General features: G+C 44.8%; 1 protein-coding gene across 2 annotated transcripts; it reads left to right on the top strand.

Moving 5' to 3' along the window:
• The first annotated feature begins 4 nt into the window (after positions 1-4).
• Positions 5-16,408, top strand: LOC115803180 (uncharacterized). 2 transcript variants are annotated; one of them, XM_089899704.1, is made up of 3 exons: positions 5-77; positions 15,836-16,099; positions 16,221-16,408. In XM_089899704.1, the coding sequence occupies exons 1-3, from the start codon at positions 61-63 to the stop codon at positions 16,285-16,287; spliced, it is 348 nt and encodes a 115-aa protein (XP_089755830.1). In that variant the 5' UTR covers positions 5-60; the 3' UTR covers positions 16,288-16,408. The 2 variants fall into 2 exon arrangements, with proteins under 2 accessions (XP_089755830.1, XP_030618329.2); XM_030762469.2 differs by having other exon boundaries at positions 15,836-16,408.
• Positions 16,409-18,130: the final 1,722 nt, after the last annotated feature.

Below are 18,130 nucleotides of genomic sequence, written 5' to 3'. Positions count from 1 at the left end.
AGGAAAGCAATAGAAGAACTCCTTAAAGAGGCAAAACGTGGGAAAACAAGAGCAGAAACAATGGGACCTATGGGCTGGTAAGTTCTTGAGTCATCTTCCTTAAAATTTAAACTCATGTATATATTAAAGAGAAAAGTTTTCTTTAGCATATACAGGGAATGTAGAACCGTGGACGTAGAGGAACTCACTCAGAGGCAAGTGGTAGAGCAGGGACACTGCTGAGGGCTGCAGCCACGGAAGTGGGCAGAGGGGTGAGAACAGAGAACACTTGTCATGGTGTCGTCACCCTTTGGCCCACAAGTCCCCAAGAGATATGATGACGCTGCCGTGCCTAAGGCCACCTGAGTGACAGTACTATTATGTCAGTGTTCATTGTTTAAGAACTTCTATCTTAATTATAGTCCTCAGTAAATTAAAATTTATAATTTTAAGTATTTTGATTTTGTGACAGTTCAGCTGTGTAGCACTAAAGTTTACCATTGCAGTTTCTATACAAAACAGAGCTTACTAAAACTTAATGATATAGACAAAGGAAGAATTTAACCTTAAGAATCAAGTCTACTCTTCTAAGCGTTACTTTAGCAATAGCATTCTCATCCAATAAATACGCTGGCTTAGGTCTTTTATCCACAATTTAAATTCACTATAATGGAGTATTGTGGGCCGTTAAAACGTGTAAAGTGTAAAAATGGGACAGGAGTAGAAGCTAGATCTCTGTGGATTTGACTCTTAGAACCAAGCACAGGGTTTATGTCAAATATAAAACAAGGTTCAGTCAAAGTTAAAGAAATAAGAGGGCGAAGGCAATTCCTAAAAATCAAGCAACATAAAATAAATGGACCTCAATAAGCCATTTAGTAGATGGCTCAGCCACATATGGAGGAACTGTTTCAGGTGATCTGAAATTTGACGCATTTCCAAAGGCAAAAAAGAACTAGAAAGAAATCTTAAATTGTTTCCGGTTATCACGTTGTTGGTAATGATGTTGATACTGTTTTTCTGAAAATATTGTATAGTAGGATAAAGCAAATAAGTAAATATTTATTTGTTATAGATACCAAAATTTTCAGTGTAAAAGATACAAATATAAAATCAAAGATATAAAAATCTGTACTCCTAAATCTTAATTGGAAATATCAGTATGAAGTTGTGCTAGATTTTCTCTTTAAAAGAGAGAGAGAAAAGCTTTTCCAGCTCTGTTCACAGAAAAGTCCTGGAAACAATGACCATCCACTCAGTAGCAGTGAGTATCCCTGGCACCCAGGGGTGGTGTATAAATTCTACTGTGGTATATATAATTCCATTTCTCACTGAAAGAAGACAGATCCTTAGAGAAATAACTGGCTGCTGACCCGAGGCCGTTAGCCTGGAGTTCGCCAAACTGCAAGTTAGCTGTCACAGCCTCCAGCACTGCCCTCACTTCCTATGCCAACTGCAAGTTCCAGGAGCTCCCCAAACCATCCCCAGTTTCAGTAATTTGCTAGGCCACACACAATTCACAGAGAGCTATTATACTTATGGTTACAGTTTATTACAGGGAAAGGATACAGATTAAAACCAGCCAAACTAAGGGATGCAAAGGGCATAGTCTGGAGAGGTTCCAGACACAAAGCTTCTGTTGTCCACCCCGTGGAGTCAGGACCCACACATTACCCTCCCAGCACCAACATGTGACAACGCACTTGGCATACTGACAACCAGGGAAGCGTACCTGAGCCTCGGTGTCCAAAGTTCTTTGGGGGGTTCCGTTACTTAGGTATGATTGATTGCTCACATGGTTGATATCAGTCTCCAGTTTGACCAATACCACAGTATCCCAGATTCCCACCCTCAGTCATGTGGTGTGTCTCTGGCATGGCCAGCCCTCCCTGTAAGACTATCAGTTGTGGCCAGCTCCACCCTAAACAAAGACGTTTCTATCAGGTATGACATTGCCTCCCAGAATTGATATTACCTCCCAGAAGCCAGGGCAAAGGCCAGACCTCTCTGTGGGCAAGACCACACTGTTTACTACATAGATAGGAAATGTATAAGAAGAGCCAGAAAATCTTATCAGATCAGAAAGTAAAACTGTCAGAGACTACTTGTAGTCATGTCAGAAAGACACAGGAACCAACGTGAAAGGCCTCCCACTAGTCAAAGATGGGATAATTCAGTTATCAAAGAATAAAGCAATAATGATTGAGATAACCTAAAATATGTTAAAATCCATAAGGTCATAATAAAAATCACATCAAGAAGCTTTTGGATGAGGCTAAGGAGCCAAATTATTATAAAACTGGTAAAGAGTGAGGAAGAGCCGAGCATTTATCCTGTTCCTTGTACAAGTTATACTTCAAAGTTACAAAATAATTGATGAAAGAAAACTTCCTTATAGAATTGCAACTGTTAAATGTAGGACTATAGAGTAAGATTATCATCACTTGAATAACAACTCACTTACAAGACAAACTATCTAATTTAAAAATGGACAAAAGACTTGAATGAACACTTCACCAAAAATGATATCAAATTGGCCGATAAGCATTTGAAAAGATGCTCAAATCATTAGTTATCAGGAAAATGCAAATTAAAACCACAGTTACTTATTCACTACACAGGCACTAGATTGGCCGAAATAAAAAAAAATACTGACAGCACCAAATAAAGAGGAGGATTTGGAACAACGAGAATGCTCACATATTGTTGGTGGAAATGTAAAATCATACAGCCACTTTGAAAAACAACTGGTAGTTTCTTATACATATGCACTCACCATGCAGAATTCTTCTAACCACCTATCAGAGAGCTGACAATGTAAGCCCACACGGAAATCTGTCCAGTAGTGTCCATGGCAGTTTTATTCATGATAGCTCAAAACCGGAAACAACCCAAATGACCATCAGTTGATGAGCGGATACACAGTTGTAACATCCATACATTCCACACTCATCAATAACGAAAAGGAACAGAACTACTGATACACACTGCATGGATGAATCTCAGAAGCATTTTGCTCATGAAAGAAGCCAGACTCAAAACATTACACATTATAAGATTCCATTTATATGACATTCTAGAAAAGCCAAAACCATAGGGACAGAAAACCCATCGGTTGCCAGGCGGTAGGGGCTGAAGGACTGAATTTACTGCAGAACTTTTCTGGGTGCTGGGAATGCTCTCTATCTTGACTGTTGTGATGATGACATGACTACACACATTTGTCAAAACTCATCACACTATTTACTTAAAAGGATAAATTTTAGTTTGTATAAACTATACCTCAGTAAACCTGATTTAAAAATAAAAAGAATGTCGCTATTCTACAATCCCTAATGATACACTGGATCTAGGCAAAGATCATCAACAGTTGCTAAATCTATCAGATGAGAAGCTGATGGGGAACTTTCTGATGAGTGGCTCAGGCTGACGACACCCGGACTCATCCATCAATCTTCGTACCACAAGAAGATGCAATAGGAAGAGGGTACCGCCACTTATGAGACATCCTTGTAAAGAACTTGAACGTGAATCTGATCAAGTCTCTAGTTAGAACTACTAGTTTGCAGGAAATAGAGGTCAGAGGAACATACTAAATGATATTATAGAGATAAAATGACAAAAATGTGGGGAATTCTACAGGACAAACAAACCAGTTCCTTTAACAAATGAATTGCAAGGAGAAAAGGAGGAGGAGTATCCTATGACTTAATAGATTTGGGACACATCTACGTGTATACCTTGTTTGGATCCTTATCCAAACTAACTGAAACGAGGGTATTTGATGATATGAAGGAATTGATGTTGATTTTTTTTTTAGGTGTGATAATAGGATTGCTGTTATTATTTTTATTTATTTATTTATTTATTTTGCGGTACGCGGGCCTCTCACTGCTGTGGCCTCTCCCGTTGTGGAGCACGGGCTCCGGATGCGCAGGCTCAGCGGCCATGGTTCACGGGCCCAGCCGCTCCGCAGCATGTGGGATCTTCCTGGACTGGGGCACGAACCCGTATCCCCTGCATCGGCAGGCGGATTCTCAACCACTGCGCCACCAGGGAAGCCCTGTTAGTTTATTTTTTAAAAGCTATTATCTTTCAGAAGTTCATTCTGATGTATTCATGGATGCAGTGGTATAATAAGATGAAATGATCCAATGTGAGTCAATCTTTGTGTAACATTTGTAATCATTTTAGATTTCAGTGAAATAGCGACCTCCTAGGATATGGTAAAAATTTGGTGAGATAATGTATGTGGAAACACTCAGCATAGTTCCCGGCATGGAGCAGTCAGTTACTAAATGTTAGTTAAATCTGCTCTTAACTTCTTTTTTCGTTTGTTTGGATTTTTTATTGCCATATGAAGTGCCATCTAACTGGTCTGGACTAAAATAAATAAGTGTTCTAGATGTACCAGGCCAGGTGGAGTGAATATCAGTTTCAGTGCCAATTTCAGACAAAGGATACTCATTGAATGGTCAACGTTTTCTACCATTTCTATGAATTTTTCCTCAAATACAGTTTTTTTCACGTATAAATTTAAATGCCATATTTTTAAATATCCCACAAGATTTTTAGATATGACATTGCTATTTTTAAATTGCAGTTACAAATCTTATTTGTCAGTGACAGAATTATAATTCCTTAAAAGTTAGAAGTTGTGGGCTTCCCTGATGGCTCAGTGGTTGAGAGTCCACCTGCCGATGCAGGGGACACGGGTTCGTTCCCCGCACTGGGAAGATCCCACATGCCACAGAGCGGCTGGGCCTGTGAGCCATGGCCACTGAGCCTGCATGTCCGGAGCCTGTGCTCTGCAGCGGGAAAGGGCACGGCAGTGAGAGACCCGGCGTACCGAAAAAAAAAAAAATTAGAAGTTGTATTTACAAGAATGAGCGTATCCTTTTTTTTTTCTAGTTGGAACTAACTAAGGAGGAACATAGATTTAAATGGTTGGTTGCTCCAGTTAATCGTTGATTCATCAGATCTCCTGACTTGGTGTATATAACCACCTATGTGGTTGGCTTTTTTCTTTTTACCTTTTGACCCCTTGACTCCCCTACCCCTGCCTCTGGCGACCACCAATCTGCTCTCTGTTATCTATGAGCTTGATTTTTTTTTTTTTTTTTTTTAGGACTCCACATATAAGTGAGATCATACGGTATCTGTCCTTCTCTGTTGGACTTATTTCACTTAGTGTAACGTCCTCAAGGTCCATCCATGTTGCCACACATGGCAAGATTTCATTCTTTTTTTATGCCTGAATAGTATTCCATTGTATGTGTATACCACAATTTATCCATTCACCCATCAGTGGACACTTAGCTTGTTTCCATATCTTGGTTGTTGTAAATAAAGCTGCAATGAACACGTGGGTGCAGATATCTTTTCGAGTTAGTGTTTTCTTTTTCTTCAGATAAATACCCAGAAGTAGAATTGCTGGATCATACGGTAGTTCTATTTTTAATTTTTTGAGGAAGCTCCATACTGCTTTCCGTAGTGGCTGCACCAATTTACATTCCCACCAACAGTGCACAAGTGTCCCATTTTCTTCACGTCTTCACCAATACATGTTATTTCTTACTTCTCTTCTTTCCAGCCCTCTGTCCTTAAGAGAGGAGAGATAAGGTGCCCCTACTAACACGAATTAGATTCGTGCAAACTCTGGTAGGGGCAGGCTGCTTTGGGTTTTGGTATAAGGCAGGACCTTGATCGGGCTGACAGTAGTCATTGGTCCATTTTAAAATAATACCTTTTGTGAAAGAATCAGCCTAAAGCTAAATCATAAATTCAGATGACTTGACAAGTGGATGGGAAAATATCAGTCAGGGTTCTTGCCAGATGAGGAATGTTGAAGGGGATCACTTGTTACTAGGCAGCTCTCCTGATGGAAGTCATTTATCCTGACAACCTTAGTGCCACTTACTGGCTCGGTAGAACTTTCTGAGGGTCAGAGAACTAGTCTGTCAGCATCAGCTCTGCTTTTCCTGAGGAGAGTTGCCATATGCACAGGCCAGCTTGAGATCTGTCAGGTACTGACTGACCTCCTCTCTGGGCATCATATCAGTTAGATTGGCTGTTCCAGAGTTATGGAGGACCCGGGCTCCTTCCAGTTTTCCAAATCTCCCAACCAAAGGGTGTGATTCTTTTCCACACTTTAGTTAGCAGAAAGGAAGAAGAGGAAGAGGCATGCCCCCACCCCCTTCAAGCACACTTCCCAGGAGTCGTCTGTGCCATTTCTACATGGACCCCATTGGCCAGAATTTAGTCTCATGTCTACACCAGCTACAAGGCCAGGAACTCAGTCTTTTTTTCTCAGTCAGTTATGTGCCAGATAAAATCTGAGGTTCTTTTACTACAGAAGAAAGGAAGAACGGATATTGGGGGGCGACTAGCAGCCTCTTCCCAAGAAGGGCGGGAGAAGGATGTTGAAAAGAGAGTAAAAACTGGCAGACAAAGTAAGATGACTCTAGATTTATAAGAGGTGGATCCTGGGAGAACAGGATGGGAAACTCACACTCTCCCATGAGGTGACAAGACAAGCGAGCATTCCTGTTGACACTGCTGTTTTTTTTCAACTCTCATAACAGTGGTTCTCAAACTTTTGGGTCTTTAGGATCCTTTACACTCTTGAAAATTACCGAGGACCCCACAGAACTTTTTTACATGGGTTATATCTATCGGTATTTACTGTATTAGAAATTAAAACTGAGCAATTTTAAAGTATTTATTGATTTATTTTAAAAATAATAAACATGTTACATGTGTAGATAATATATTTTTTTATAAATACAGCTATGTTTGCAAAAATTTACCTATTCAGTAGAGTGGCACTGTTTAATATTTTTGCGAACCTCTTCAATGTCTGGCTTATCAAAGACACCTGGATTTTCCTATCTGCCTCTGCAGTCAATCTGTTATAATATGTTATTTTGGTTGAAGTATATGAAGAGACTCTGATTTCACACAGATACATATTTGGAAAAGGAAGAAGTACTTCAACAGCATTTTCAGAAATTTGTGGTATTCTTTTATACTGCATCACTACTTGCAAGTAACCTCAGCAAGCAGTAGTTTCTTCACATTCTTTTTAATAATGTGGACATTTCATATGCTGTTACAGTAAAATCCCTTGGTCTACCTTGCACTTCTACTGGATCTTCCACTCATGCATGGTTCTGTAATATCATGAGCCGGTCATCTGGAAATTGGTTCGCTGAGTTATGAAGCTCCTCCAAATGTTGACACCTTTCATTATATAATATTTTTAAAACACATTTGTTAACATCACCACTGATCTCATCAGAAAAGTCGTTGAAGTGCTGGGAAACTGTCACGGTCACTGTTTCCCAGAAGTCTAATTTTCTTTCGTTTGCAAGCTTCAGCTTTATCTCAGCAGTGAATACCGAGAGTTGTTTTCCTTGAAGTGACGGCTCACTTACATCTGAATACCCAGCTAGGTCACCCTGCAGCTCAAACAGTCTCACAGAACTTTTCCTTGAGGCAGCTTTTGGTCCAGCACACCTAGCAGGGACGGGCTGTGAAGGGAGGTCTGGTCCAAGGAAACCCGTGACTTGCTTCTGCCCACGGTGCTGGGACAAAGAACGCCTTTCCCATCCTGCTCATTCCAGGGGAACACCTGGTTCTACATCTGTTTAAATAAGTGTGTGTGTGTGTGTGTGTGTGTGAATAAAACTTTTAACCACTAATCCAGTGGTTTCCAAATTTACCTGCACATTTGAAACCATCTGAGGAGCTTCCAAAAATACAAGTATCAGTTTCCCACCATCAAAGATTATTAGTTAGGGGTATGGCCTGAGCTTTGGGGTTTTAAAAAGATACCCAGGTGATTCTAAAGTGCACACCAATGTGAAAAACACTATGCTAATCCCTATTTATTAAAAAGAATGATACCAACCTGCTCTGCAGAACTGGGAGCATTCCCACACTCCTCCCAGGAGCAGACAGGTGGCCAGGTGGCCAGCCACAGGAGCCCCAAGACCCATCCCTGTCAAGTGGACAGATACCCCAAAGGAGCAGACAGTCGGTCAGTTACTAGCGGGCGATGGTCTGCGTTTCTAAGCATCTCAAAGATCTTCACATTGGCTTTAAAATTTGACACTGAACTAGAGTGAGTGACATTATTTCCTCCTCTTGGATAATGCATGAGAGAGATCTTAAGTGAGGTAGCTGAGCCGTTGCCAGAAAGAGATTGCTGAACTAAAGGAAATGCAACCGGGATGCCGTTTTCTGTAGTGTAAAGAAAGAAACCATTTGGTGCTATATACTTCCTTGGATGTATTTCAGCAAAAGAATCTCTTGAGAAGCTGTTCTTGACAGAAGCCTCAGAGAAGCTGAAATATTGGCCCATGTGACTTCCTTTCAGTCAACATAAAGGAATTTATAAGCACAAATTTCAGAAATTTGCTCAGCTTCCTTGTCTACAAAGCTGCTTTTATTCTGGTCACGTCCACTTCAGCTGACCTTTGCCCAGTATAATGCCTGAGTCTACTGCCTGTATGATTTCAGCCTTATACGTTGGAGAGGCTTATGTTTTGGTACCAAAACTTCCAAAGATTGAATCTGAGAGAACATGATTTTTCAGTTTTCTTTACCCAGTTGTTTTAAGGGGAGTGGCGTTTTGGGTGCTCTTCTGTTTGGCTTGAGGTCAATCTGGTGATAAGGGGGAGCACCACCTACATTTCCTTCCATTTTACGTAATCAGCTTTTGATTACTGGGAAGCAGATCATTGCCCCAGCCTCCACTGAGGCACGTGGTGTTTTTATTCGTGTGAAGATTCGCTCAGTACCAGTCGGGGTATTAAGGGGCCAGGCACAGGCAGCGGTGCAGAAGCCTCACGTAAAATGCCGGCCCTGAAGTTGCTCACGCACAGGTGCACGCGGACAGGCCTGCAGCTGAGCACCAGGCCACATGCTGGAACCAGCGGGGAAGGCAGGGAGGGCTCGAGTTTCAGCCCGACTCGTGGGTGAGGCTCCCGGCAGTATTGCAGGGCCGCGGAGATCCAGAGCCTTTACTTTCCAGTTAAAGAACGTGGAGCCCAAAGAGGTTTCCTAAGTCCTGGCTAACTGCTGATGGGACCAGCACGGATCCTTCTTGTCTAGAGCCTCCCTTCTGTGGTTACTGTCAGCACACAGCGCCGTGTGTCCTGCCCCTGCTTCCCACGTTCACATCCCCTTCCTGTCTGCTTATGAAAGTGGATCAGGGAGCCCGGAATGAGCTCTCGTTGGCTTACACGGCTACAGAAACGACCTGTCCTACAGAGGGAGCAGGGGGCCAGGGATCGTGCCCTGTCCATCCCAGGGCCCTGCTACTCATACCCCCGCCTCTGACCCTCGCCTGGTCACACCTTCTGTTCCTCCTGGCCGTCTCCTAAAGAGCATCAGACAGGTAGCCTGGTATTTATTTTTGCTGCAGGACCTAGCATAGTGCCTTACATATGAAAGATTCTCAGATGTTTGAAAATAAATACTGCAGATATATATGTACACGTATGTCAACGATTTTTCATTACTTTTGGGTGTAGTGGTGGAGACGGAGCATACTGAAAACCTGCCTCAGGCCTCAGGCCTGTTGTATGCAGTGTAATTAAGGATTAACAGTGTCGCTGTGGGGATTAAAACACTATAAAAGACCTTCTCAGATGGCTAAGGCATTTGATTGCCAAAGTATAACCCGTGGCGCCGTGGGTGGTTACGGTGATCGTGGCGTGTTAAACAAGATGAGCTGTAACCAACCACAGCATCAGATCAAAAGTATTACCTGGTTCCTTGGAGTGTTGGAAGTGTAGTTGTGCTAGTTCCTGTGGCTGTTACTTTAGACGTACATCCGTGATCATGCAAAGCAATGTGCAGAATGGAAGATAAAATGCCGTTTGCTGGCGTGGAAAGGGCTCTGGCCGTAGAATAAAGGAATGAATCGGGGCGCAATGCACTGAACCCGGCTTCCACGATCCCAAGGCTCTATTTCCCTAAACAGAAGAAGAGGAACCATAGTTTCCCACAGCCTGATGTACTTCACAAATCTCCAAGTCACGTGTGTGCAGGGAGTTTGGTGCCTTTGTTCTTGTCTGTGTCAGACTCACCTGGGCTCCTGCACGGCCAGCGCTCTTAGCCGACTTAGATCTGCTTCTAGGAGTCTGTCCCAAACGGAGCAGCCCCGGCGGCCAGCGTGCTGACAGCTTTTCACCTGCGGTTTCCTTCCCTGCCTGCTCTGGGCCATCTGCTTACTCCACAGGTGTCTTTCTCTCATCTGCTCCTTCTGTCCCAGCTGGAATGGTGCTGGGAAGGCGGACTCTGGTTCCAATCCCAGCTCCACGTCCTTCCGGCTTGGGAGCCTGGATAAGGTGCTTTGCCTCTTGTGCATCTGTAAGAGGGGAGACGGCGGAGAGATGAAGTGAGGCGTTGGTAACATAAGGGCACAGGGAACTGCTCGTCAGTGTCAGCAACACCGCTGTCGTCGTTCTTATTGGCTAGTGGTCATGTGTCACTATTTGAGGGGTCACATTCATGAAACTGCTTTAGACACAAACGTGGCAGGTCTGTATCTGCAGAATGTTAGCTATTACTACCTCTGTCCTTCAGCAGCAGAGAGACAGAAGTATGAAAATCAGAAAGAAAAAGAAACTGCATTTATCTTTCCCCTTCTGTTCTCTAGATTTGTTTTATAATTTACTGGTTTTCATAAGTTGAGTATGATACCTGTGGGGAGAAACAGCCTCATTTTTGCAAATGACAGTTACACAGTGTTACACAGTGTGCCTACTCGAGAAAAAGGGAAAGAAGACTGAAAAGCTTAGAGCCCTGGCCTCGGCCCATCTTAATCTCTCCCGTAGCAGGCGGAGCCCTTCATCTCAGCCTCTGGCTTTGAAAGTGAAGGGACTCGCTTCACTTGTCAGGTTTAACGTGGATAGGATGCCAGCTCCTGAGTCTGACAGTGCTGTCATGGGTACTTCCTAGAGCAGTTTTAACCAGTCTCATTCTCTTTAGAGTTTTATATCCATTTATGTTGTTAGCACCTTAAATCTGGCTCTTCCCACGTGAGCTAGTATAACGTTCTAAAATCAAAAATGAACCCAAAACAAAAATAACTAGCCAGCATGAGAAAGTCAACAGAGTTGGGGTCAGAGTTCCACAGGAAAGCAGCTGCCCATCCTGTGGCCTCCTGTGGTCCCCACCCCACATCCTTGGGCGCGGCCACGGACAAAGCCAGTACAGACCCACCCAGCAGCCAGGCCTGTGCCCGTGCCGCAGGGCTCAGGCTTTTGCCTCGATGCTGATATAAAGAAGGCTTTAGGGCAGTTGAGGATCTAACGCTAGCTTATTGTGTCATCTCAAATACAGAAGAACATGGCACTAAAAGAGAGCTGAGAAACAAGGAGACAGAGAGCAATGAAATAATTTCCTAATTTGATGAAGGAGAGGAGGGTCACTTTCTGAAGGGCCAACATACAGAACGTGTGCGGAGAAACTCAAAAGTGGAAGGACCTTCGAGATCACCCACTTACTCCAGCCTTCAGTGTTATTTATACCCGAGGACCATCTACAAACAGAGTCTATAGACCATTAGGAAATGCAAATTATAAGCTGAGAGGTACTACCCCGTAGCCCACTGACTCTGATATCAATGGAGAATTGAGATATCCTGGAAAGTGAAACTTGCAGATACAGAAGTTTAACCATCTGAAGTACCAAAACTTTAAAGTTGTAACCATTTTTATGAACATTTCTGTAAAACATCTTATTCGTTTTTTCTTGATGGCTCAGGTTCTTTTCATTTTTTAATCATTTTTTTTTTCATGGAGAAACATCAGACATTCTTCTCTGTTCTTGATTAATTTATTATCCCAGGTGACTTGAGACTTAGCTGTCTTGAGTTTCCATCACGGAAAAATCCCTGATGTATTAACTTGAGTGCTATATATATTCTTTTTCATGAAGGGAGAGTGAATAGTAATAATATGGGTCCACAATCCCTTGTTTAAAGCCCTCGGATCCAGATAAGTTTCTAAATTTAGATATTTTCACATTTTAGATAGGTACTATAGCCCAGACAGCGTGCACAACAAATACCCCAATGGTACTTGTTCAACACATGATCATCTCCTCAGCAAAGCATATGAACGCTTCCCTCAAACGGGATACAGAGTAGAAACAAGGGCCCAGCGTCAGGTTAGGCCAGGTCTGGCTGCCAAATGAGTTGTCGTATCAGAAAAAGAACTTGGGGGCTTCCCTGGTGGCGCAGTGGTTGAGAGTCCGTCTGCCGGCACAGGGGACATGGGTTCGTGCCCCGGTCCGGGAAGATCCCACATGCCGCGGAGCGGCTGGGCCCGTGAGCCATGGCCACTGAGCCTGCGCGTCCGGAGCCTGTGCTCCGCAACGGGAGAGGCCACAGCAGTGAGAGGCCCGCGTACCGCAAAAAAAAAAAAAAAAAAAAAAAAAAAAAGAAAGAAAAAGAACTTGGTTTTCAAATTTTGGAATTATGCATAAGAAATCATAGCCCCATAGGTAACATTCATTGAAGATTTACCATATGCCAGGCCCTGTGCTAAGAGCTTTGCGCATTATCTCATTAGACCCTTGCAATAGATGGATACCTCTATTGCTTCCATTTGCGAATAGAAAAGCAGGGCACAGAGGCATTAAGTAACTTTCCCACCGTCACAGAGCGAATGGAGTCAGAGGAGTAGGCCGCGCACTGAGCTAACCTTTACCAAGTGCTGGTTGCGCGTCAGGCATTGTTCTGAGCACATTCTCGCTCCTTTGATCGGCATCCGGTCCCCTAAAATAGTCACTCTTGTCCCCATTGAATAGATGAGAGACAACAGGGAGATTATTTAACATGCCCAAGGTCTGGCCTAAGAGACAGTATGATTCCAGAGCACGTGTGTATACTGTGTTGTATGACTTTGTAGCCGTAGGACAACTGGCGGTGAGCTTCCGCAAAATTAATGACCACATTATAGGCCAGAGCCGCTCTCTGCCAGGGACTTCCTCACGTTCAGCATTGATGTTATTCTCCTTATGCTTGAATATATTCAGTGCAGATTTTATACTTTCTTTATATGGAGTCATTTGCCACGTGTCCCTTCACATCTGCCCTCAACTGCTCCCCCCTCCCCGGCCCCCCAATCTCGTTGTCCTGCCTCATTTATCAGTGGAGTGTGGGTGAGCACTTGTCACCATTTCTAAAATGTGTCCTGGCGTATCTGGGGGAGTCGCTTTCATACCTCCTTCCCCACTCCTCCCCCCACCCAAGTAAACCAAGTTCTCTCCAAGCCACGCTTGACTTTTCACCTTGAAGGTGGACACAAACTAGGCACAACCAGCATTAAAACTCGCATCTTCGATGTGAAAAAGTGATGTAAAGGCCGGTTTTCGTGTGGACTTTGTTCCAGAACACCACCTCATTCCACGCTAGCTTCTGGTCCCTGTGTTGAGTCGGCGGGTTACACGAGCAGCGGGGAGCTAGGGGTGCCTCCTCCGACCTGGTCCCCACTCACAGCATGAACCCTGCCGGTCTCTAGCCCAGGAGGAGCTTTGTCCATCTCAGGCAAGCACATGGTGCTGGAGATGATCTCACGTGGAAGATGGCAAAATGCAGTTGAATGCGCCAGCAGTTTCCAAAGGTTTTAATATCTTGGGTTACTGTCCCATCTGGCAGTAATCACCTTCTTTCTTTGTTTAATCCAGACAAGAACGGACCAGTTTTACCAGCACTGAAGACCCACTGCACTGAAAAGGCCCCAGAATTCTTCCGTAGCTGGCTGTCTTGCACCAGCCGTTTCTAGTCCGCTCCATCCAAGAGAGAGCGGTGCTCCGTTGCTCATAAACATGATTAGCTCCTACAGTAAGCCCTGGCCACAGCTGGCAAAGAGAGGCACCTGGGCTCTTTGTGTTCCGCATTGAAGGGCAGTCCCTTCCCGCAGGCTGGCGGAGTTGTGCCGCTCTGTGACACACGCGTGTGTCGTGCTCTTCGGAATCTCTGCTGAGCTTGCCAATGCGGTGGTCCAGGTGTCGTCAGCCAGTCCGTGCCTCGATGCACTGATGATCCTGTAAAGTCACTGAGGTCAGAGCCTGGCCGTCCCTCCCAACTGCACAGGTGTCCTGAGCCTGTCCCTCTGGGAGGTACACGTGGCTGTGCCTTGGGGCCCCTGAGGAGCGTCATGCTGGCGCGCTTTTCTGGAAGCTCAGCCTCCCCCAGCCTCACACGCAGAACCATGGGTTTTCTTTGCTCTCTGTTGTTGCCTTTCTTCTTTGCTCATCACTGTGGCTTCTGAACTTCAGCAGAAAAAGAAAACCAAACCTCCGGTGCCGTCCCCACCCAGCGTTCCCACTGCTTCTGCTGCCCCCTGCGTCCTTTTCTCCCTGAGTCCGTCTCCTCACCGCCGCTCATTCCCCGTCACTCGTCCCAGCCTGAGCGTTAAGCACACCAGCATGTGGGCGCACACACCACTTCTGAGACCTCGCGGGTACTTTCTCTCCATGCAGGCTCAAGAGCTGCTTATTCGCAGCAGGAGCCATTTTCTTTTCTTTTTTTCCTCCTCCTTTTTTTTTCTTGCGGTACGCGGGCCTCTCACTGCTGTGGCCTCTCCCGTTGCGGAGCACAGGCTCCGGACGTGCAGGCCCAGCCGCCATGGCTCACGGGCCCAGCCGCTCCGTGGCATGTGGGATCCTCCCGGACCGGGGCACGAACCCGTGTCCCCTGCATCGGCAGGCAGACTCTCAACCACTGCGCCACCAGGGAAGCCCCTTTCCTCCTCCTTTTACTAACAGATTCAGTGCCATTCTGATTGTCTGAGGTGGCCTGACCTCCATAACAGGGACACTTGGCTGGTGACCCCTTACATGTCTCTTCCACGAGAAAATCACTGCAGTGGGGCTGCTTGGTGGGTTGCTTTTGAGGTATTGTGTGGGATTCTCCTTGAATCAAAGTTTGATACAAAGACGGAGATTACAGAATACTACATTCAGTTTTGTTTACTACCAGCCACCCTGAGTAACATGATTTGGACGGATTAGCATCCGCCTTGGCTCAAGGCCAAGAGAAGTATTCAGGTTTTCATCCGTGTGGGGTTTTCTTTTCTAAAATGAAAGGTTTACTACACCTGAAAAATAAAACAAATACTGAGTATATAAATATACCTAAACATGTAAATTAACGACTTAACCAGTTACATCCTTCCTCCTGGGTGAACTTGACTCAGGGAGCCCCTGAAATGTACACTGCACAGAAATTCACCCAGAGGGTAGATGTGTGAACAGTGCTCTGGGACAGAGCACAGACTCTGAAACAGAAGGTCCTGAAATAGAGGGTAAAAGGTGATTATCGCATTTAACAGATTCTTTAGATATTTTTATTTCTAGAGTAGATCATGTAGCTCCAGTATTCATGATATAGCAAGGTATCCTTTTTTTTGTTCCTCAGGGAGGGACTGATCCTTCTTCTTTGATATTTAAAAACAAGCCACCATAAATGTAACTAAAAATGCAGATTCTAGTCAAATCAGGCATTTATGGTGTAAGGAGATATTATTAAATGACTCAGGTAATTTGGGTTGTGGTCAACACCTATACATAACATTGTGGTACCTGTTGGGAAAGTTAGTCCCAACAAGGAAGAAAGGGTTAAAGTCTTCAGATGAGGTCCAGCCAGTCTGTGTCCAGAATTCTAAGTGTCTTGGGTTTTCCCCCCTGTGCCCAGAGTTTACACTAGGTGGCATGCAAGGAAAGCTAAACAAATTCAGAAACTCGACTCTGTGGAAGCAGTTCTTTGGCACTTGCCACGATCGGAGGGTTCAGCTTTGGAGTCAGTGTTTGATTTGTGGTTGTTTTTTCCCCCCAGGATGAAGTGTCCTCTTGCTGGTACAAATAAAAGATTTCTAATTAACACAATTAAGAACACGCTGCCCTCCCAGAAAGAGCAAGACCACGAACAAAAAGAGGGCAGTGAGGAACCTGCGAAAAGCCAGGACCAGAAGGAGGAAAGCCGGCAGAAGCACAGAACCCACCCATACAAGCACAGGGTCCACGCTCGGGGCCCTGCCCGTCATTCTCCGCCGGCGAAGCGGCGCAGCCCGGAGAAGTCCCAGAAGCGATCCAGCAAGCGGTGAGGCAGGGACGCAGGGTGAGCGCGACCGTCCCGGCACCCGGGCCTGGGCTGGTGCAGAGACGGGGCTGAGGACGGCCCGCGCTGGCAGCGCAAACACCCAAGAGGGATTTTCCAGCAGGGCCGCTGTCGTGACAGCGGAAGATCACCTGAGGCTCCGAGGAAAGAGTTCAAAGGGAACGCTCTGAAGATGCCTTGGCAAGTTTAAGCTTCTTCAGCGGTGTAGTATACATATGTATTGATTTTGTTCTGTCTTGTTTGGAAGTTGGTTTCAAAATAAATCTTAAAAGTTTTCAGAGATTATTAAAACTAGTTCCACTTATTTTTTGGTGTGCTGCCCTCGTGATCCTTTCTCAAAATTTCTCAAAAAATAAAACACTTGTAAATCCTATACTTTACTTTTCTGGGTGACAAATTTAAGTTTTAGAAATCTGGCCAGTAACCATATTTATGAAAAGGGCTAGAAATTGACCACGAAACTCTGATAGCACTGCGCCTGTGGTCCTTTAAGTGAACAATGTAGGAAAATCTCCAAATCCTCTTGAATTAATGCTCCCTGTCAATAACCAGAGGTTAAAAAACTGTCTCTGGTTTCCGTGTGCATTCTCAAACTCATTCCTGAGATAGAGCAGTTTTTCTACATTTAATTTTGGGGGGGGAATATGTACGTTTTAAGTGGTGCTTTTAAAAGAACCTTCAAAAGTTAAAGTGAACATGATTTTCGTGCTATGTCTTATTTAGCTAAAGACCTACAATGCCACTCTTAGTATAGTTGTTTCAGAAATCTGAATTTTCAATAAAAGTGTGTTTACCATGCCTTTTTTCGTTTTTTCAGTATCGGCGTGGCTCTCTTCTAACATACAATTATAAACCTTTCAAACCTGTATTCTTCCTTGCATTCTCAGGAAAATGTCACCAAGCACCCTCTTCCCCCATCCACAAAAGGAAGAAGAATCTCTCTGTCCATACCCCACCCCCAATCTTCCAGAGCGTCTGAGCTTATGCCTGGCTGCTCCCAGATAATCATTCAACGCAGCCCCACTCCCTGCTTCCTGGCAGCCGAGAAAAAACCCTTTCTAAGCACTAGAAAGGAGCACATCCGCAAAGCTAGCTTTGGGGTGTTGGACGGACGCGTACCGCTCCCCCCGCCGAGCTGCTGTGCCACACCTGCTCAGTCTGCTTGGAGCCGAAAGCTCAGGGGCACAAGCCCAGAGCCTGCCTACTCTGCGCACCCTTCTCCCCCAGACCCCGGCCTCACCCCATGACTTGGTACAAACACCCTTTCCTTTCAGACATTCAAGAGGAATCATCTGGCTCATGTGACTGTAATCCAAATCCAGTGACGCGTTAGCCTGTATCACTTGTGCTAAAATTCGAAATGCTTTGTATTTAAATATCTATTAGAAACAGCCCAGAGTTGTGGTTTTAAACATTCTTGTTCTAATTAAGTAAAATAAGACTGGACTGTATCATCTGTCTATGTGCTCTGTGTTTAGGGCACACTGGCAAGCTCACTACTCCTAAAAGAGGGGGATGATTATAACGAGCATGTTCTTCCACTCAGAAGTAAAGGAAGCGCTTTGGCCTCATCACACTTACCTTTCTCAGACAATCGTGGTAAAGGACGAGTGTTCCACAAAACCATTTTCCCTTTAAGATCCACCGTCCCACTTGTGAAATTTTTCTTAGAATCTTTAAAACTTTCATCACAAGCAGCCATGGTTTCCTGTGTTTAAATGTCAAAAGCAAATTATCCATCTGTGTTCCATATGTATACAGTGGATATCAGGGAGGGGCTGGTCCTGAGACGCAAACCCAGCCACCTCCTGCGTCTGCGGGGAACACAGGGGCACGGCAGCACCGTACTAAGAGATCATCCAGCCCAGGACAGAAGGTGGAGGGGGTTGAATCTCAGCCCCCCTCTGCCATTGGCTCACTGTGGGGCCTCCTCTGGGCCACTTCTCTGCACGGCATCTGCAAACTAGGATGTTTGCACTGGGACTTCCCAGGTGGTCCAGTGGTTAGGACTCC

This window comes from Delphinapterus leucas, chromosome 18 (genome assembly GCF_059928025.1).
Source record: "Delphinapterus leucas isolate spDelLeu-1000000601 "Yukka" chromosome 18, BTC_Dleu_Yukka2, whole genome shotgun sequence".
Classification (NCBI taxonomy): domain Eukaryota; kingdom Metazoa; phylum Chordata; class Mammalia; order Artiodactyla; family Monodontidae; genus Delphinapterus; species Delphinapterus leucas.
The sequence above is the reverse complement of the archived record's forward strand: the minus strand, read 5'-3'. Positions and strand labels throughout refer to the sequence as shown.

Coding starts and splice junctions, on each gene's coding strand:
- LOC115803180 (XM_089899704.1), top strand. Junction 16,100..16,220: donor CAGAAGCGATCCAGCAAGCG/GTGAGGCAGGGA, acceptor ATTTTCCAGCAG/GGCCGCTGTCGTGACAGCGG.